General features: G+C 41.8%; 1 protein-coding gene across 3 annotated transcripts in view; it reads left to right on the top strand.

Annotated features, from left to right (window-relative positions):
* LRBA (LPS responsive beige-like anchor protein) overlaps positions 1–22,360 on the top strand; it is a 1,864,610-nt gene that overhangs the window by 1,331,867 nt on the left and 510,383 nt on the right. For all 3 annotated transcript variants that reach the window (XM_069242641.1, XM_069242642.1, XM_069242640.1), the window contains exon 44: positions 3,898–4,010. In XM_069242641.1, coding sequence (XP_069098742.1) covers positions 3,898–4,010 — 113 coding nt within the window. The remainder of the gene's footprint in view (positions 1–3,897; positions 4,011–22,360) is intronic.

Raw genomic sequence — 22,360 nt, 5'->3', positions numbered from 1 at the left:
TGCCCAGTTGCAGACCAGAAAAGTTATTACCTCCAAGGGTGGCAATGCATCACATCAGACAGATGGGTGCTTCAAATTGTCCAGTGCATTAATGCTCTGCTCTTCCTGTCCACCCCTCCAGACATGCCACCTACATCACAACGACTTGTGCATTCTTCGTCAAGAAGTTCACACTCTCTTAGAGAACGGCAGCTATAAAAAGGATTCTGTCATCAGAGGTCTGATCTTCATCAAAATTCTTTGCAAAAAAAAGATAGTAGAAATGATAATGGAGATTAGAGAAGAGCAACGGACACAAATGTTTAAGTTTTGAGGAAATACAGGACTTGAAAACATGTTATGATCTTATGCACAGTTTGGTAGGTGAAGAACTTTCTGAGACTGATATTTTGGAAGTGTTAAATATAAGAACTGATCAACATGAATACAGCACACTGAGAATACAGTCAAAATTCTGTCCAATATTATGTCCAGGCAATAAAATGTATATCTTCTGTGAAGTAGTTGTAAAGGAACTGGACTATTTGAAACACAACTATCTGGAAGGAAAGAGAGAAAGTCTGACTCCTAGTGAACAAAAAGATCTAGATCATTTAAGAATGGTCAACACAATAGAGATAAAAACAGCTGATAAAGGAGGAAATATAGTAATTATGAAACACAAGAGTACAAACGAGAGGCATACAGACAACTGAACAATGCAAAAAACTACCAAAGACTTGAAAGGAACCCTATCAATGATCTCATAAAGAATCTAGAGGACATGTTGAAACAGTGGCATGATGAGACTTTAATCAATGATAATGAATATCAATATCTATTGAATGAATTCCTAGTAATTCCAGCAATTTATTTCCTGCCTAAAATACATAAATCACTAGCAAATCCACCAGGGAGACCTATTATATTAAGTTGTGGGAATCGTTATATGAGAATGTATTTTCCTACATTGATTACTATCTGGCTCCCTTGGTTCCAACTTTAAGCTCCTTCGGGAAGGACACTGGTGATTTTTTTAAAGAATACTAGCAGGTATTATGTAGCAGAAGGAATATCTATTAGTGACAATAGATGTGGTGTCTTTGTACAAGTCCAAAAAGCATGAAGTGGGTCTCAAAGCTATGGAATACTGGGAACAGCGATGGGAGTTTCCTTCTCTTCAGGCTATGCCAATCTCACCATGGGATGCTGTGAAAGGGAGGTGGCTTGGAGAGACGAAAATGACCAATACATGGAAAAGGTAGTATGCTGGTTGAGATTTATTGATGATTTGTTCATCATTTGGGAGTGAACGGAGTTGGAATTTCAAGAGTTTTTAAAAATTTTACATTCCAATGACATTGGTCTAAAATTTACATACAAAACAAACAGAACAGAAATAGAATTTCTGGATAACAAGTTTTATGTGCGAGATCAAGTTTTGGAAACAACAATGTATCGGAAACCTCCCGCAACAAATAGCATCCTACATGGGAGCAGTTTTCACCCACAAAGCTTACTTAAGAGTATCCCCTTTGGGGAATTCTTAAGAGTGAGACAGAATTGTTCAGATGATACGGAAATGATGAAACAATTTGAGGATGTTAAAAAAAAGATTTAAAACAAGAGGATATCCCAGACAGTACATTAATCAAGGAATGGCAAGGGCTCAAATATACCTAGGAATCAAACTTTGATACAGAAAGGGTGAAACAATAGCAATGAAAAAGATCAATCAATCAATTTGAATAATGATGACATACAGTAAAGAACATAAGGACATTTTCAACATTCTTAGCAAACACTTGAGTCTGTTGAGAAATGATCCTGATATAGGTTCCCTGGTAGGGACAAGTCCAAAATATCACCTGTGGAAAGGCTCCCTCTATTAAGGACCAACTTGTGACAAGCCACTTCACTGGGGAGATGCCTCAAACCTGGTTGGACAAAAAAAGCTTGGGGTTCACTAAGTGTCTGAAATGTAAGGCGTGGAGAAAATAGGAAAGTAGTAAGGGACACCTTAGGACGAACCTTTAAGATAAATCAGAAAATAACATGTGAAACAACTTATGTGGTATATGTATTAAAATGTGAATGCAGCATGAAATATGTAGGGAGCACAACTTGTAAACTGACAAAATGAATATTGGAACATATATAAGCAGTGAATAAAAAGGATCTGAGCTATGCAATGGTGAAACATCAAAGTTTGTGTCACGAAAACAACTGGAAGACAATGTGTTATTTTGGAATTGCCCATGTCCTTCAGAATGAAAGAGGAGGAGATAGAACTTTAAAATTCCATCGTTTGGAATCTAGATATATAATAAAATGAAGGATCAAGATTCTTTTTGGCCTGAACACCGATGAAGAATTATATATACATCTGTGAAAAAACTATTTTATGTTTTCCATAAATTACATATGTCATATAGAAATTATGGACTTCATTTTGCTGCTATGTTGAAGTAATCACTGGTTTTAATACACAGTGGGTGATTTGAAGTAACCTTATCCCTTAATCCCTTCCCCTCACCAAAAGAATGACACTTGATGAGAACCTTTACTTGAAGAAAATTACATCATTATTAGAAATAAAAGGTGTAAAAGTGATGAAAATTTGAACAGATGTTTACTGTTTATATAAACCTACAATGATGTAACTGTAAATAATTTTATGCGAGGAATAGGATATTCCACAATATACCATCACCTCATATAGAAATCATGACATTCAGAATATACAGAGGCAGGTTATATGCACAGAACTATAATCAGATGAAGAAGTAAAAAGATATCAGGTATGATTCAGGTGACAGTGATTACTTTTTTGGAAATGGTATTAAATTGAAATATTTGAAAATATATTTCTTTCACTTTGAAATGTTATAAGGGCAAAACAATAGTCAGTATGAATTATAATTGATATTGTTTGACATAATGTCGAATAATAAGAGAAAAGTGTGTGAAGAAGATGTAAAATGGTGAAAAATAGACCTATATTTTGTAAAAACTACATTATCCATAATGCCCTTGGACTGATTGCAGTCATATGACTATAAAAATTGAAAGGAAAAAGGGACAGGGTTATTTGTGATCAAGACCTAGGTGGTCGAAACGCATTGGATGGTGAAGGCACTCATTTTTTCTTAAATAAATTTGTCAGTATACTTCTTGGAGTGCACTGGTTGACTTTTGTTGAATGTATATATAAATTGATAGTTGATATTTCTGACTCCACTGTAGCAGGACTGACTTTATACCAAAAACTGTTTCCTAGTTGTTGCTGGCTGACTCATTATGAGGCTAACATTCTGGTCTTAATGTGTATGTATATTAAGACATCAGTCAATAATGTACTTTTAAGAAGGAATATTTACACATTTATCCAAAGCCCATCTCCACCTTTCAGTTCCGCACACATTTTAATGGCTAAACAGCCTTAAAAGTCACCCATGTATGATGTCTTTTCCAAGTGATCTAGAAAAGAGGATTCAGTGCAGTAAGCTGTTGCACATTTATTTATATGTCCATGTTTATTAGTTGCGCATTCACACTGCTGGATGGAAGTTCAGTGAACCAGGAGAAAGGAGGGAAGGGAATAGGATCCATTGGAGTACTAGAACAGGTGCACCTTCTGAATTCTTTTGAACTTCAGTTGATCTAGTTTAAATCGATAAGGCTGTAAGGAAAGTGTTGTAGAGTGAGGAATTTTAAAAGTGGAAAGATATATCCCCAAACCCTAAAAACATTGGTTGAAAAACTACCCAAAAAAAGTAAATAAAGGAAACAAGGGGGGGGATTTACTCTTGTAGTTTCAATGAACCTAAAGGAATTGTAGTTAGAATGTTAATGAGCAGGGTTTGCTTGTTGATGTCTTCTTGTGATTGGCTAAGCCTCAATTTGTTCTTTCAACAGGTCGTTCTTACAATGATATCAATCAGTACCCAGTGTTCCCATGGGTCATTACTAATTACGATTCCGAAGAACTGGATCTTACTCTTCCAAGCAATTTCAGAGATATGTCTAAGGTTTGAACTTTTACATTTTTATTATTGCATGACAGTGTTGATTCTGCACTTGCAAAGGTAATTGTATGGTAGTACACTTCAATCTTGAAGACACAGAGAAGCATTTTTTTAAATGGAAACTGCCACTCTACAAGTCCTTGTGCCAGGCAGTTCCACTAGACATTTGTGAGCATGAGCATTTTTGTGGGCTTCGACAACTAGGTCAAAAGACATTAAACCCTGTAGGACCAAATACATCATTCATTTCTGAAAAATCCTGAATAGTGACCTAAATTATTCTGTCCACTGTTTATGCCAGCAGTTCTTATACTTGGGACTTCTGGGGACCCCAACTGAATCACTACTAGAAGCCGGGGACCCCAGCCTAGGCGATTTCTATCATTTTAACCTCATAATAATATACAAAAATACAGAAACAATTATAAATCAAACAAATACATACTTTTTGAAATATTGTATTTATTTCACAAGCAAAAACATACAAAAATCTAAATTTCAATGGGAAGGTTGGATCTTATCAAAATGTGGTTTTGTTTCTCAAGCACTGGATGCTAGCATATCACTTTGTCTTTTTGTGCTCAATATATGCTCTTTTAGACCATGCCTACCAGTGTTTTAATTGAGGCCACCAGATACTCGTATTAGATTACATTTACTCTACAACTCCCACAATGAATGGCTAAGTATAGCAACTCAATTTTCTCCCTTCAGTTTCAAAACCCTTAGTGTTTTATAAGTGTTTTAATATTTTTAATTTGACATTGTGCTTTTTCATCTGTTTATGTTTTATAAATTTGATTTAATTTTGTAAGCAAATGTGGGCCCCCCTGAGTATGCATCATGGACCCCAAGGGGTCCTCCTCGTACCACAGGTTAAGAAACACTGGTCTGTGCCAAAGACTCCAAAAAGGATAACATCCACCCAAATTGTTCAATCGACGCATTCTGCTTGCCAGTTACTGATAGATTCTTTGATAGGTCAGGCTGTAGGCAACCCTCCTAAATGTGCTGCCTGTTTCCTCAATGAGATAAATGCTTTCAGGCTTGGGATAAGAAAATATCTGAATTTATTGCAGTGAAAGCTTTGTCTATTGATGCTGAGCTCAGATTCCCTCAGCTTGCATTAGACCCAGGTCGACTCTATAGCAGAATTAAAAGGAAAATATGGAAAGAGTACAGCAGTCCTCAGAGGCAGCAAACCCGAATCAATACAGATCCCTTAATCATCCAGGGCCCCTAGTCCCACGTCTTTTTCAGTGAGCTATCTGTATTCGCAAGTCAGAGGGCCATGCTCCCTGTTTACCAGGTGCTTTAGGCTTCATTGATGTTATTTGACTCCCGAAAAGAATGTTGGAGCTTTATGCAGATCTCACTGTGCCTGTTTTTTGTCTGGATTATATATTTCTGGTACCAACCAATGCACCTCTAAATCTGCCAGATTTAGATTCTGATTTCCTACTGTAACCTTCCTGTCTCAGTTATTCTTTAGCACATTGGTTAAACAAATTTGAACGCATACTCATTTGCTGTTCATAGAGGCACATTATTGTAACTCCTCAAGCCAGCTTTGCTTCTGAGACAGCTTCCTCGTCCTCTGGGTGCAGCACAACCTCCAAAACGTTTCTTCCCTCATCCACTAGAGATTCTCTGTTGAATAAGTGTGTGGTAGGCTTGCCAGAACCAGTTGCATGGCAGCTAACTTTTAAAATGGCACCATCCCCACATGGCCTGCCTTCCATTTAAGGCTTAGTGTTTGGTGATTGTTTTGACACTCGCAATGTGAATGTACTGCTTGGTGATTTTTTTCTTCCTGTGTTACTGCACAAACAGAACCCGCAAATGAGGGGAAACCCATCAAAGTTGCCTCAAGAGCGCAGTTCCTTTCCCTTTTCTTGACTAGTCACCGTAGAGGTCAGAAATATTTTCAACATATGCATGAATCAAAGCTGGTATTTATTTCAGCGTAAATATCCATCAGTTCTTACTGCACAGACTTTCTAAATGTTCCAGAAGAACCTCCTCCCATTTTTGACAAGTAGAAAATACCGACTAGTACAGAGCGACGGAGTCGAATTCATTTCTGCCTGTCCAAGGTATCAAGTAAATTGCAGTAATTCTTATCGTCTCTGTCTCGGCATTTAAAGCCCAACCGACTCCTGAGCATATATTGAGTGTCTTTGGGTTAACCCTCTTCATCCCCTCGTCTTTTCCGCTCTCACTCATATTTTGCTAACACCCACCACAGCATAAAGCATGAAGCAATGGATCAGCCCACTTTAGCCATTGACTGTTGTGCTCTGAGTGATGGAATTTTGACTGATAACATGAACCCTTGAAAAGAAGTGCACTCCATTCTAAATGGGCTGATATTTTACTTCAATTATATATTTTTTTTATTTTGTTAGTCGTCCTTGTCTGTTATGTCTTCAGGTTACAGTAATTCAAAGCATTAGTATATTTAGAGACAATTATCATATTTTTCTGTATTGTGCAGTAAAGCTGAAAAGGGTTTCTATACTTGCTCTATGTACACTTCTGTGCTAGGAAGCACCTGTACTGTTCTGCTAGATGGATAGATATTTTATTTAATTTAACGTTTTTAACGTAAGCACATGGCCCTAACCATTAGGGTAAAAATTTGCTTGCAGTGAAAAACATTATAACCATTGTTCCAGCTTACTAAGGTCAGACTTGTTTGCTTTGCCAGTGCTTGTTTATTTTTACATTGTTTGCATTTTAGCTTATGACACGGTGATGACACAACCTCTGTTCATCGCAACTGGAGCATATTTGATATTACTTTCTTTCCTATAATTGGTTTTGTCTCTTGTTCAAAGCAAACTATTTCTTTGGTTTGTATCCCTTTCTATATGTTTTGCATATTGTGCTGTTTTCTTCTGCCAGGGAAACATTCCAGAGACTTGTGTCCTGACCCTGAGAAAGACAACTACTGCAACACAGATGTAAAAACATGAATACCCTCCAGGCCAAATGTAGAACAAAAGGCAAAATAGGATAATACGCAGATGCACACAATGGAGTTCACTGGATCCAGAAAATCTGGACCAAACAGTTATAGAAATACAACTTTCCTGGACCCCAGTTCTTAGCTTGTTTTCTCATGCTGCCTGATCTCTGTTTGCAGCACCTCCATGGTAAAGCATCTACCCACCCCGTGGATACATCTACCCCACCAGCACCACCTCCCCTTTGATCCAGTGATGTGAAATGTCGCATTTGGTCTCTAGTAACCCCAGGTTAATAGATGTCTTTGTATACAGTGGTACCTTCACATTTTCAAAGGACCAAATGGGTCCTATTTGGTAGGAAGGGCTAACTTCCACCATAGCACCTTAGAGATAATGCTACCAGAAATCTTGGATTATATTACTTCCCTGAATATAGTGCAAAACTACTCCTTTACTGTGTAGTTTCTCAGGCAATAAAGCGTAATGTCCCGATGCACATATAAAGCCTTACTTTGGTGTAAACTATGTGGCTAATTAAACTACATGAGCCGGTCGCAGGCTTAGATCGCTATTTATATAGCCTTATAGCCCACTGCAGAGACCTTTACCAGTTGTTAAAGGCCCTGAACTCTCATAATAGACCCGACCCACAGGAGAGGACCTACAAAGATGGTGAGGGCCTTTAACAACAGGTATAGCTCGAGGCAGAAGGGCTATAAGGCTGTTCCAGCATTCCATCTGCTAAAAATTGGTTTCTTTGTAGTTAAAAATTGCTTAGGCAATGTCCTTCAAAATTTGTATAAGCCATTGTTGTCCTGCCATGGTAAGAACTTCCAAAGTGGGCACCTGAAATAGCTGCATTCCCACCAATTGTGGAGCTTTTCCTATCAGCTGTCCGAATGATCCGATCGCCCTCCACACATCATTTCATGCCTTGAATCTCGTCATTGTGACCTCTGGTAGGCCCTCTTTGACTCTTCCCTCATCGATAATATGGAGTAGGTGCATATCTCCAAGTATCCAGAGCTCAATTCTTCTCACTGGATCTCAGATTAAAGTAAGATGCCAGTCGTTTACAGCAGATAAATTGGATGCCTAGTCGTATAATAGCCAATTCATCATTGCTAACATCCCAGTACCTTAATTTACAGCATTTTCCCATTGGAACCAACAATTTTCTACCATACAGAGAAACTAGTGAAGCTATGTCAGCATCTTAAGAGGAGAACCATGTCCATATTAGAAATAGCAAGAGCACCCCAGTTCGTCTGTCTTCGTAGACTCAATCTAGGGGAGTTGCTGTCTTTTCCTCAACAACATATAACCCCTTGCGCTGAAAGCCACTGGTCCCCACCCTAGGTTTGATCTGCCTTGTGAGAACTTGCTCCTTTCTGAATTCGGTACAGCATAGACTTGTTCCATTTAACTTGCAGGTCGGTTAATTAAGAGATCTAGCATCTGGGTTTCATGGTGGCCACGCCACCTGGGAATCTTAACAAAGGTCCTGCACCAGAGCTTCAATTACAATCCAGTCTGTGAGCGGTTTGTGTTATCACTGAAAATAATTTGTGTGGCAGAGGGCACTCCTGCTGCGTGGCCTTCCCAATCGCACTTTGTGGAGATGTCACCCCATTCACCGTATCTCATACCAAGGCTTTAATAGAGGGTATATATATGTCAAGAATACCAGTCCAATGTTCATCTTGAAGAGTGTTGCAAATGAATAATTTCTTTTGAGAGTGTTAAATGCTTTCTCTGCATTTACCAGGCTAACTGTCCCTGGCAATTATGGGGGGGGCTGTATATTGTGATGCGTGGAGTGACCGGGCGTAAAGCCACTCGGGTGAGGATGCATGAAGCTGCTCACAACTCTGAGCGGATGGTAGGCCTGCACCTACTCATTTTTGAGTGAGAACCCCCTAAATGATTACTTTGGGGGATGACCAGCCTTTGGAATTACGAAAATCACTTTCTCATAGAGATCAAGGGAGTGTGCAATTCTCTGGCAGATTTCTTACCATCTGTATTCTTTTACGAAAGCTACCTAAACAGCTCCTCTGGCTATCTGTTTGTCTCTAGGGGCGTCGTTATTTGAGCCGCTTAGGAACAGCGGCCATTCCTCTGCTTGAATTCATCCTCTAATTTCTCTTGCTTTGGGAGAGCCTCATCCTACGGCGATCTTGGGGAGATTCTGAATGAGATTGGCCAGAACCTTGTGAAGCTGTTTAGGCTGAGCCACGTACATCCTCATGATAATTTGCAAATGCTGCACAACGTCCGCACCATAAATAACGCACCCTTGGCTTTCAGAAACGCTTCCTTCCCATTTGATCAGTGATCAGTGTAGCAGTGTTTATCTCTTTTCTCAGATTTATTTTAGTTTTTAATCTCTTTAAAATTGAGATATTATAGAATAATATGCCAGTTTTAATATATGGCCCCGTGTTCCTTTTAGGTGAAAATTAATTTTTGGTAGCGTTTTTGAAACTCTAATGCTTTTCTGTGTACCGGCGTCCCAGTTGCCCTCAGGGCATTAACACTTTTCTGTCCTTTCCTGCTGTGCCTCTATTCACCACAACATCTACCAGTGGTTTCAACCAGATCATTAGTAATTAGAAACGATTTGATGCATGTTTATGTTTAGAAATCTAATCTTGGGATGAACTCAAGAGAGGGATGTGTAGAGAATGGTACCCCCCTGAGGTGTTTTATTCCACTCAGTTGAACAGCGCTGCATACTCACTGGTGGATTTCATTGAGTTTGCAGCTTTAGCTTGTTTCCTGATAATTGCCTTTTGTTGATCTTGTTTCTATTTTCGGACATCTTTTGCAGACTGGCATGCTGTATTGTACCATATCGCCTGAGCCTAATGACTTTGAGTCCCTCACTGCTTAACATCGAATCCAATTATTTATTATTGAACAGTACTCAAGTTCTATAAACATGGGGCCCCACAATTAGGGGCTGTAGAGCAAGACATTTATCAAGAATTTTGCAATGAGTGTTGATTCGTAAATATCGGAAAAGAGTTAATCTAGATTTGCTAGGGCATGCAGAAGCCACCTTTTTGCTTGCACAAGTGTATTGGATGTCTGGGGGTGGGGCTCTGTCATTGAGAATCGAAGCAGTTGGCCCGAGCATCCCAACTTATAACTGATAGTTCAAGTTGAATTATCCTACTTTGTGCTAAAAAACAAACAAGCATTTGCAATGCAATGGGTCTAGTGTTTGCTTGAGTTAGAGGTTATTAGCATTTTAAATTCCTAACTGGACTTTTCTTGCCACATAAATTGAAAATGAAAAGTAAAACAGTTGGCATTAAACGAACTGATTCAAAGTGCCATGACCGCCATGAGCAAGAAGGAGAGACACAAAAGAAAAAATTCGCTTTGCAGTCAAACGTATCGGCAAAAGTGCAATTATCCATGTAACAGGGTCAATGGCCAAAGTGGTAACAAAACTGCCCCAAGGAGGGACAAGTAATGCATTCACCAATGATAACAAGGATCTTTGAAAGTCAAGACCATGAATGAGTGATAGTGATGGGAGTGTGGTGGGGGTGGTTAAAAGCCCACAGATAGATCACAACACGTCAGAGCACTTGCATGCTAGACCTAAAAAGTAGACTCTACCGTAAATATGCACTTCTTTGGTGTGGGCTCCTCTGGTTCCTTTCAGCCAGTAGTTTTATCTTCCCAAAGTGAGTAGGCCTTGTGACGCACTACGCATCATGTTCTAAAATCTCTCTTTGGTTTCTGCTTCCCCAGCATATGCTTTCCTTTTGAGGAATTAAAATGCATGTCAAAACATAATTTTGCAAAACTTAAGAACACATATAACCTTCTTCAGAGGATGTATATTCACATTTGCCGAGTATCCCTTGGACCTGCAAGGGCTGTTTATGTGCGTTTGCTCGGCTCTTTGCCATTTTTCGGCCCTGTTAACATAGAAATAGGAAATGTGGAGATGAGAGCCGTGCCTGCTCAGCCATGGACAGCGGATGACAAACGGTACCCGAAAAGGCTAGGGCTTGCTATAAATGATGCTCAGCCTATCTGTTATACTTGTCAGGTAGATAAAGTAGCCGCTGCAGCTGCTGCCCCAAGAGTGAAATACAACCCTGCACTCTGAACTACATACAACGCCTTTTCAAGGAGATAGACAGTTTTAAAGTGGAATCTAAAACTATTTTGGGGTGCTACAAATGTCTGATTTTAATTTGTCAGTAGTGTAGAACTCCTCGTGGCTACCTATGTGTAGAGAACTGCAGATGTGTTGTGCTAGGTTGGTAATGACCCTTGGGGTGGTTATTGCAGGAAGAGTAGCTCTCAAGTGCCTCTTGTGTGCGTGTTTTTACTCTCTGTTAATTTAAGGTTTCCGTACCACGCCTTATTCACAATTTCCTTTTTTTCGATGTTCTGAATCTTAGTGTTGAGCCACATCAGGTGTATGTCTGCTGGTCCTAGAACATTTAGCCGCAGAACCGCGAGATATTTCTCTACGATTGAAGAAGTCTAGTGCCTGCAAGATTCTTACAATATCAATAATACACAAAAATAACAAACTAAAGAAAGGCTTCAATTTTTCTCAGAAACACTCTTTTCTGCTGCTTCATGTGGGACGTGCCTAATGCATGTTACAGCAGGTGACCGCACAACTGTGGCAAGAAATATTTTAAAATATGTACGTGATTTGTACACCCGTTGATTAGACTGCTGTGCAGTCTAGGTGTTTCAGAAATCTTGTAGGACCGACTCTAATAAGTTATGTTAGAGGTAGGCGAGCCACTGAAAGCTCGAGCCAGGTTCAAGCTTGAAGCCTGGCTCTTGCTCTGCTCGAGGTCCTGTTGGAACCTCGAGCCCATAACGAGCCGAGCTTCTGTCTGCCTCCCTCTACTCAGGATGTGGCATTACGGCCTGAGCTGCTGAGCAGGTTCGAGTCTCTGCATTAACTCAACATCCTGTGTTTCTGGGCAAATCACCTAATTACCCCCTGCCTACAAACAATGAATATGACCTTGCGTAATGTAATTAATGCTCAAAGTAAAACAGGAAGCAAGGAACTTTGGACACTTCCCAAGTTTAGGCATTATTTATTTGGCTATCTAAGCCTGAAAGAGCATTGTATTGACTTGTACTGGCTGCTTCCTTGTGTCTGGACAAAACTGTACATGTCTGACAGCTCTGACTAGATCAAAACACTTCAAGGACTGCTTTTATTCATTCCAGGTTGGCTTATATGCCATTGTACCAATTTAAAGCTGTAATACTGTCCCTGGAGAAGTAAAAGTCTTGTCATTTTACAGCTCGACATGGATAGCATTGTACTAATCCTATGCCCAAAGACTTCGGTATAAACATGGAAAAAGACTTTGGGGATCATTATGACCCTGGCGGTCAGCGTTAATATGGAGGAAAGTACTGCGAACAGGCTGGCGGTACTTTTCTCCATATTATGACATTGGCAGTTTGGCTAAAGTCAAACCGCCAATGTACCACACCGACCGCCACGGCGGTAATGACCGCCGGGCTGGAGGCTTCACTCTCCAGCCCGGCGGCCATCACTTGCCCACCTGCGGGATTATGACCCCGCCTACTGCCATGGTTTACGTGGCATCCTTACTGCCACGAAAACCATGGTGGTAGGCACTATCAGTGACAGGGAATTCCTTCGCTGTCACTGATGGGGGTCTTCCCCGCACCCCTCCCCCTCACCATGGTTTCCCCCCACCCCTTCATCTCCAGACCCCCATACACGCCCCTCCCTTTACACATGCGCACACACATACACACACCCATTCCAACATGCATCCATGCATGCATGCATACATCCATTTCACATACATCCACACATGCATTCACACAACTCAACATACACACACTCACACATCCATACATGGCCACACACAACAGGCAACACACACCCGCATCCACGCACAGACATACACACACACCCTCACACACACACACACACACACACACACACACACAACACCCCATCCCCTTCCCCTGTCGGAGCACCTGACTTACCTGTAGTCAGGGGGTCCTCCTGCAGGAGACGGGACGGGGCGCTGCTGCCAACAGCAGCGTCTGCCAACAGAACACCGCCAGGCCGTATTATTCTCATAATACGGCCGGCGGCGGTCTACTGGCATGGCGCTGCTGCTGGCAAGGAAAATACCACACTACAAGTATTCCACACCAGGTTAAAAAAATAGAACTGAATATCATAAATAAAACAACACAAAACGGCAAAAGTCCAATCAGTAGAACCAGAGTTATGATTTTTTAAAGAATAACGTGTAAAATAGCACCTAAAAGTCCAAAGAGCCAACCGCGGCCATCTGGTCATGCTGGACTCGGCCAAAGTCCAATGTTCAGGCCAAACGCAATGGAGTGCGGGTCAGATACAGTCCCAAGTTATTCCCGCTGACTATTTACCCACTCAGGTTTTGTGTCAAGAGTCCCATTTGTGTTAGAGAGGGCCGCGGGAAGCAAGGAGAGCATCGCTGGTGGTTGTCATGGTGTGAAGAGTAAAATGGGCAGGCTGGCGCTTCGCTTTGGCGGTCCTCCGCATGTGGTCAGTGCTGCACTGTGAAGAGACAGGCTTGTGGCGGCTCACGCTGATTTTCTGTGCGAGCAGTGCAGTCTTGTGCGAATGGGCCCCTTCACAGTTGCAAAGAGCCCAAAAGCTTGATTTCAGTTCCTGTGAGATATACCAAGGATCCAGAAGCTGAGAGGCACCATTTAGGGGTCAGAATTAGTTGCAGCTGATTCCAAGAACTGGTTGGGGAGCAGTCACTTAAGAGCAGCAGAGTGGCAGTCGTTGTAGCAGTACAGCAATACTTCTTCGTGTCAGAGTATCCACAGGTCCAGAAGTGTACAGAAGTGGTGGTGTCTGAGATCCAGTATTTATACCCAGTTGTGCGTTTCAAGTGGGGGAGAAACTTCTAGGGTATTCCCTTTGAAGTCCCCAGGCATCTTGCCTCCACTCTTACTACAGGGGTTGTGCAGCCCCTTCTGTGGAAGCAGGACACAGCTTATTCAAGTGTAAGTGGGGCTGTGCCCAGCTCCTCCCTCCCATCCTGCCAGTGATGGCTCATCTAGACACACCTACGCTCCTTATTGTGTGTGGCTTTCTTGGCGGAATACACAAAGCTCTACTGTCAGTTACACCCAGCCATGTGGCCAAAGACAGGCACTAAATGGCTATGGTGAGAAAATATGCATACTCGTTTTATTTTATTTTTCCGTAGTCACTAGGCTGCACATTACACGTTTTTATATCATTTGGACATTTGGAGCACTTTTGATTTATTTTGCGTCACTTGCACTGGGATTTCATTTTTTTGATACTGGCATGGCCTGATTATTGATTGATGTTAGGGTTATCTATGGACATGAGCATTTTGCGCTCAGACTTCGGCAGCACACCTCATAGTCTGTTATCAGTGTTGTGTGTCACCTGGTATTTAAACACATCTTCTGATGGCACGTTTTTATGGGAGCCGTTTACTTGTGGGTGTGGCGCTACCAGTTATTTCAGAAGGTACATGTTTTGTTTGAGTTCGATTGTGATGGAGTTGTTTATTTGTGACTTCACAGTAGGTTGTGCGACATGTTGGTTATTATTTTCCTTTTCAGAGAACCCGTGTTGCTTATACTTCATGTTCTCGGTGCCCTTGTTTTTGTTTTGGCATCGCGTGGTTTGCATCCACAGTTTCAAACTACTGTGAGTGCCTTCCGTCAGGCGTTAGCACACTCAATGGGTTCTTATGCATAATTATGTTCACAGCATGCTGCCGGTGTTTCTATGGAGGTGGTTAACATTGGGCTCACATTTAGGCATGGTTTGCAGCATGCTTTCACTTACACGAAGCACTGTTTTTGTTGTTTTTTTTAGGCTGCACTTCGTTAATTTAGGCCTCTTTACTTACAGCGACAGCTTGTTAATATGGAGCACAACATTCTTTTATGGCACATCTTTTGGTACATTTCCGTAATTCATTTGGTATGGTAATAATATTTTTTTGAGCTTTGGTGCCATTCCATGCCTGACTGTTCTGTATGATATTTATTTTCCAGTTCCCCTGATGAGGGGTTAATATCCAAAATGCATTTGGATTCAAAACAAGCTGTTTTGATTCATCACGTCTCATTCTCAAATGTGAAGCAGCATTTGGATTGATTATTGGACTGCATATTTTGTAGAATAGAATTCTGCATTGGAAGGACTGATGAATTGTTGAACTGTTTAATTAAAAGTATTTCATTGGTTTGAGCCTTCGAGCCTTAAAGTTGTGCGTGCTGGGTCTAGCGCACCTGAGTTGGCTCTTGCTTATATAAACAGTTATTATTAGGATCAGAACAGGATTCCATCCACCACAGCATACTTTAAAAATATTTTACATTGTTTAAATTGGTGCAATCATGTTTAAAATTGTGTGCACAATATTTGTTTTTGATTAAGGTGAGAAAATGCCAACTTTCTGAAAGTTGCATTCTCAGAATTTCAATTAAAAATCCAGCTTCATGATAAGTTAGGATTTTAAATTGTGATTCCAGAGACACTAAGCATGAATTGGTTATATTTTCCCTTTCAGAAATTGCACTTATAAAATGTAATATTAAAGTAATTCCAATGTTATTCTCTGGGAGAAGTAGGCCTTGCAGTAGTGAAAAATGAATTTGAGTTTTTCACTATCAGGACATGTAAAACTTAAAAGCACATGTCCTGCTTTTTAAATACACTACACCCTGCCTTCTGGGCTGTCCAGGGCCTACCGTAGGGGTGTTTTAAGTACAAAAAGAGAAGGTTTGGGCCTGGGAAAAGTTGTATTTTGCTATTTCGCCATTGCGGTTTAAACTACAGTCACAGGCTGCAATGACAGGTTTGAGACATGTTTAACATGCTTCTTAAGTGGATGGCACACCTAGTGCTGCAAGCACATGAGTAGCATTTAGTTTACAGGCCCTTGGTACATGTACCACTTTACTAGGGGATTAAAAGTTAATTAAAAATGTCATATGGGTATAAACTAATGTTACCATGTTTTAAAGAGAGAGCACAAGCAATTTAGCACTGGTTAGCAGTGGTAAATTGCACAGAGTCCTAAGGCCAGGAAAAACAAGTTCAGCAAAAACGTGGAGGGAAATGCAAAATGTTTTGGGGTGACCCTGGAGAGAGGGCCATTTCTGTTTTTTATTAGTTTTTCATTAATTTAGCTATTTGTTTATTATTAAAAGTATGTTTCTCTCTCTCTCTCTCTATATATATATATATATATATATATATATATATATATATATATATATATATATATATATATATTCACATCTATCTGTCATCAAATAGGACACGCACACTCTGAAGGACTTTTCGGGTGTTTTATTATGCTAACCACCAGCCCCTGCAATTATGTTTGGGCTGAAGGCGTTGCTCGCTTATGGGGGAAAATTGCCTTAACACCGTGAAAAAGTGTAATCAACATAAAAGAGCGGCTCAATGAGTATAAATAGTTAAAGAAAAATGTCAGCCATCTTAAAGGGGAGACAAAAAACATTTAAATCAATAATTCAGTACAATCTCTTCTGAACAGGAGGCAAAGTACTACCTACACAACGTAGGCCACACAGGCATTTCAACACATACACCACATTAGTCGTGCTGCAAGTGATACATTGAGTGATCAACTTCTATTTGTTAATCTGAGGTATCAGAATGGACTTTAGAAGAATAGTGGCAGGCCTGGCAATTGCCACGGATATAAATATCCTTCAGGTCCTTATCAGTGGGTCTGGCCAACCCCCCTACCTCCTCTATGACCCCCCCCACCCCACCAGCCCCCTGCCTGTGTTGGTCTCTTCACTCTTAAAAAGCAGGTCCCTCAAGGATTTGCTTCTACAGTATGTGATCTGTGGATGATTCTGCAAACTGTCACTCATGACTGGATCACACTTCAGCAGACCCCATTTTCTCACCATTATCCCTCTATCTGTGTCAGAATCACAATTGAATGTAGTGATAAGTCTGTTGGGGCTATCCTCACTTCTAGTGTTGATTTGGCCAAGAATACCAAAGAGAATTTCCTCGCTAGAGAGTTCACCATCTCTATGCACAGCATGTTCCAGGTCCCATTTATGATATCCTCTTTCCAAGAACTGTTCTACCATACACTGCTGTTCCAACAGGAGGCCTGTGTCATCACTGCAATTCCTTCTGGCCCCTACTAGCTCCCCACTCAACTGATCATTTAATTGCACTGACAACTGGGAGTTTTTCTATTATTTGTCGATTATCTTTAATATGTTTACTTTTTCAGGGTGCATCTATATGCATTGTACTTCCTCAGCTTAACATGTGAACATGTTTTTTGATTCCTTTTTCATTTTGCTACTTCCTTAGATCAGCCCTGAGCAGTTTTACTCTCTGCCTCTGTTGTTCCTTTGTTTTGCCCTTCAAGATGGCCGAAGCTTTTCCTGTACTGTTTATACATTTCAAGTCTTTCTTTTATGTTGATTATATTTCCAAGCACCACCCTAGTATGTTTTTTTTCATGTTTACAGTGTGGTCTAAGGACCATCGTTTTGATGACTTGTATTGTGATATCGGGTACATTTCAATTTTCCTATTGTTTACATTTTATGGGAAGTGACTAAATGCGTAATACTTAATTCATTATTGATTTAAATGTTTTCTGTCTCCTCTTCAAGATGGCTAATGTTTTTGCAAGTATTGTGGTCTGGTCGGGAAAGGCCAACCCTTAGCTAATGTTCTGAAGCTGAGATGGTTGTCAATGTTATGTTTGGTAGTGACAAATTCCATAGTTGGGCTGCCTGGATAGAGAACAATGTTCCTCATGTTTTTTTTCTGGAATACAGGGATTTTGAGGCAGGGTGCCAGTCTAGAACGCAGGTTCCTTCGTTGTATGTGTTTTGTGGTTTTCTATTTTTTTTCATTGCATTGCTTTGTGGGTGATAAGAAGCAAATTGAAGGTGGAAGTTCTGGGAGCTAGTGTAGAGCCTTCCAGGTAAAAGAGATGTGCACTTTTTGCTTTACTTGTAGGAGTAGTCTGGCAGCGGAGTACTGAATTTTTCGTAATGTTCTCATAGTTGATAACGTTGAGCCATGGTATAGACCATTAATGTAATAAAGTTTTGAAAAGACAAGAGAGGTTGTCGCTTGGACACTGTTGTGGGTGTATCCTAGGTGCAGGAAGATGCGTGAAGTATTATTTATTGACAGTGCTGTCTGCACCAGGCATCTGGAACTGTCCGTAGTGAGACCAGAAAAGCGTGTGGCAATCCAGCAGTCTGTGAATTACCTGCTGCCTACATTTGGAAAATAGTTATAAATTCCATTAAAAATAACGTGTTTCATTTCAGGTAAAAGACAAGTGGGTCTGCTGATGGGAGGGGCTGCAGTTTTGGAAAGATAAAAATTGCATTGTGAAACTGCTTCTCCTGCTTCCAAATCCTCCATTGGTCTTGAGTGCAGTGCTGTTCATCTGGAGGCCAGTGAATGAGGCACAGTGAGACAAAACATTATGCTGTCTGCAAATTTAATTAGTGTGCTGGTAGTGGGTGTGGAAGCAAATGTATAGAGGTCCAGTAAATTGCACATGGGGCCTTCGGGGAAATAAAACGTAATGCACTATAAAACAACTTTGTGGTCCAAGTACAATCGCTGTCATGGGTCCAAGCATCCCAATGAAGGCTTGGTGCTCTAAAAGGACTTCAGGTGCCAAGACCTGGCCAAGACCGCTCAGATTAAACACTGCATTTTTCTTTGTTAACTTGATGCCATTCAGGTTCAATTTCTCTCATTCCACGTCTCGTTTTCTGGAGGATCTGATGGGAATAGATACTAAAAAGGGTATTGATAGAGACATCTAGCCGCAGATTCCTTAACTTAGAAGCAGATACCAAAGCATAGAAACCCTAGAGAAGGGATTGTGAACTGAGACCTTCGTAAACTGTGGGAAACCGATCGAAACAAGAGCGAGAGGACCGGATAGGAAGAAAAAATTAGGAGAATAAAATGTAGATCCTACGACCTCTAACCTGAAGAAGTAACTACAGGTGACGTACACCAGAAAGCAGGAGAGCAAAGAAATCAGCCCACCCACAGTATCATGTCAATTCTGTGGCATAAACGACTTAACCACAGTGAAGACAAATATACAGAAGAAATCAGATAAGTACAGGAGAAAAGACTATGGGGGTTATTACAACTTTGGAGGAGGTGTTAATCCGTCCCAAATGTGACGGCTATACCACCAGCCGTATTACGAGTTCCATAGGATATAATGGACTCGTAATACGGCTGGTGGTATATCCGTCACTTTACCGTCACTTTTGGTACGGATTAACACCTCCTCCAAAGTTGTAATAACCCCCTATGTCTCTTTTCTGTTCAGGAAACAGTTCTAGTTTATGGCCTGTTAACGTAACTGGCTGTTGTTAACGGTGGTAATTTCTTTCTGGTGTGACGCTTATGGTGACTGACTTTCATGTAGGGTGGAAAAAGAATTGGCTTGGAATTTTCTCTTGGGCACTTTTGCAAATGCCAATGTTGTCCTGGCATGAAACCGATTTTATCTGTCCATTAATTCAACCCATTGACCAATTTAGTAATTAGACATCTTTTACACGCTATATAGAAGTAGTGAGAACCCATACTTTGGAGTAGTTCCGCTGTTGTCTATCAGTGCTCTTGGGATAAAAGCACACGTTCTGTGTTTTCAGTCTATGCAGCGTTATTACAGTGCTGTGATAACCAGGATAATGTTACTGGAATAGTTGCAGTTCAATAAGTGACCGTTTTATTCCCTGTACTGAAGTAGATAATAATAGACGGTTATATCTCCAAATTACTGCTGTGTGGGCTGGTTTATGTATTATCGTTTAGCATTCCTTATGTAAGAGGGATAGTAGAGGAGGTTAAGTATCTATGGCTGTGATTTAGCGTAGTATTTGGTCGTCTGTCTGTCCCGCAGATAGGGTGAGTACTGTGCCACTACGAGTGGTCAGTGCATCCTGCTCTGCTTTCCTTGATGTTCACTGCAAATGGTCTGCGATGCGACATGGGCCGCCAAAGGGCGAATTGTGCTCCAAGTGCCTCTTAGGGTTGCTCCAAGTGCCTCTTAGGGTTGTTTAAGTGTCATTGTATTGCACTGGACATTTGAGCAGTGTGTATCTTTGCCTGGATAGTGCTGAGGACTGTTGCATGGTTACTGGCTGCTTGATTAATTAGGTGGTGTAAGAAGCTGGCCCAGTGTGTGGTGGACACCTACGGTGTTACACCTTATACTGGGTCCAGGCAAACCAAATTAGATAGTGTTACAGTGTCTAGACAGCCAGGGCTCTCTAGGGTAGCTGCGGTGAGCCGCCAAGACTTATCTAGAAGGCATGTCAAGCACTTGCAGTACCACAGTAGTCACACAGTAACTTATCACACATGAAAGGAACCACACAGTGTTGAAAAATAAAAGTACTTTATTATAGGCACACCAAGCTAGACTACCATTGGCATACCTCCCTTCGGAGGTATGAACGCACAAGAAGTATACAGGTAAGTACTCAGGAAAAGCATAAATTATCAAGCCCTATAGGGGGCAAACCATAAGCAAAAAAAGAAAAATGGAATGTGAATGGGTGTCCCCGACCAGAGTGTATGGAGTAGTTAGACTAGCGCTGGGGGAGAGTGGAACCCCAAAAGGGTAAGTACTTTGAAGATCCCCAGCAGCCAGGTGCAGAGAGGTAAGTTACCCGGTTTTCCCATAGGCTAACATGGGGATGTTGCAGTTGGAGAATGCAGAGTCAGGGCTGGATCAGTGGAACCCAAAGGCAGATTCTGTTTGAAGAGGACTTGCAAAAGAAGGGGACAGAGTCCAGTCCACGCAGGAGTGTCCAGGTGGGGCAGAAGCCAGTGCCCTTCCTTCTGTAGCTGAAGATCCAGGTCGACGGTGATGGATGAAGTCCAGCTGTGGGGTCCAGTAGCTGCAGAGGAGTCTCTAAAGTCACCTACGAGCTGTACCTTGACAGTCGATGGATTGCTAATGGGTCAGTACTGAGGATGGCCACCAACAAGCAAATGCAAGAGGAGCTTTTGGGAGTTTAGCTGAGCTGTGGAGGACTAGCGAGGTCCTTGGGACTCAACCCTTGCGGGGGAAGTCCGAGCAGATCCTCAGAAGACAGGAGAGCCAGCAGAAGCAGTTGGAGCCCCCACAAGCAACCCTCTGGCAGCAGGTACAGTAAGTTGCAGTGAGGCCCAGTCAGCACACCTGAAGAGGAGTCCCACGTCGCTGGAGCACCAGAGAGGAAACTGTCCTTGAGGAGGTGAAGTGCTGGGGAGGCGGGGCTACTTGGAGCCTGAAGATCCCTCGGAGCAGGAGTCAACAAGCCTTGGTTGGTGCAACAGTCGCTGTGCACAGGGATTCTGTCCCAGTGGCAGAGGAAGGGGCTTACTGTCTCCTAAGTTGGACAGAAGGCAGAAAGGACTCAGAAGATCCCTTAGAACAACCACCTGTGTTGCAGAATCTTCACAGATCCGGAGGACAGAAGATCCCACCAGCCGAATGTCGTTGCCTTAGCTGCCTGCGAATGCAGGGGAGTGACTCTTTAACTCCAAGGAAGATTCCTTCTTGCTTATTTGGTGCAGCTGAAGTGTTGCTGACCCTAGAGGATGTACAGCCGTGGAATTGTTTCAGGTTGCTCTCAGGAGCCGTGGAAACAATGTTACAAAGAGAAGTCTTCTCAGGTGTTGCATTCCTGTTTGGTTCCTGTGTTGCCCAGCAGCAGTTCTGGAGGCCAGGAGCAGAAGATATCTTTGCAGAGAGGTCGTGGTGGATTCTTGCACGACAAATCTGGGGACCCACCCTCCTGGGAGTCCCTAAATAACCCATAAAGGGGATTTGGTCACTCTTTGGAATGACCACCTTACAGGAGGGGTCTCGGACATTACCTTCCTGGCCTACCCAGTCAGATGTTTCCAGAGGCCTCAGCCCATCTTGGTTTCAAGATGACAGAACCAAGTGGCTACCTGTAGGAGCTCTGGGCACCACGCTAGGGGTGGAGCTGAACAGGGCAGTGGACACTACCTTTTCCTTTGTGTTTTTCATGCCAGAGCTGAATCCAGTGGTCCCTGGACCGGTGCAAACTGGATTGTGCAAGGAGGGCACCAGATGTGCCCTTAAAAGCAACCCGGTGGCATATTGAGGCTACCCCTCCCCTGAAACACCTATTTCCAAAGGAGAGGAGGTTGTAAGCCCTCTCCTATAGGAAATCATTTGTGCTGCTGTCCCCTGCTTGAGCTGGTCAAGCAGCAGGAGGGCAGAATTGTGTCAGAGGGGCTGCAGTAGCGCGGGCTGATGGCAGACC

The sequence above is a fragment of the Pleurodeles waltl genome, chromosome 1_2, assembly GCF_031143425.1.
Source record: "Pleurodeles waltl isolate 20211129_DDA chromosome 1_2, aPleWal1.hap1.20221129, whole genome shotgun sequence".
NCBI classification, from domain to species: domain Eukaryota; kingdom Metazoa; phylum Chordata; class Amphibia; order Caudata; family Salamandridae; genus Pleurodeles; species Pleurodeles waltl.
This window is presented reverse-complemented; position numbering and strand designations above follow the sequence as displayed.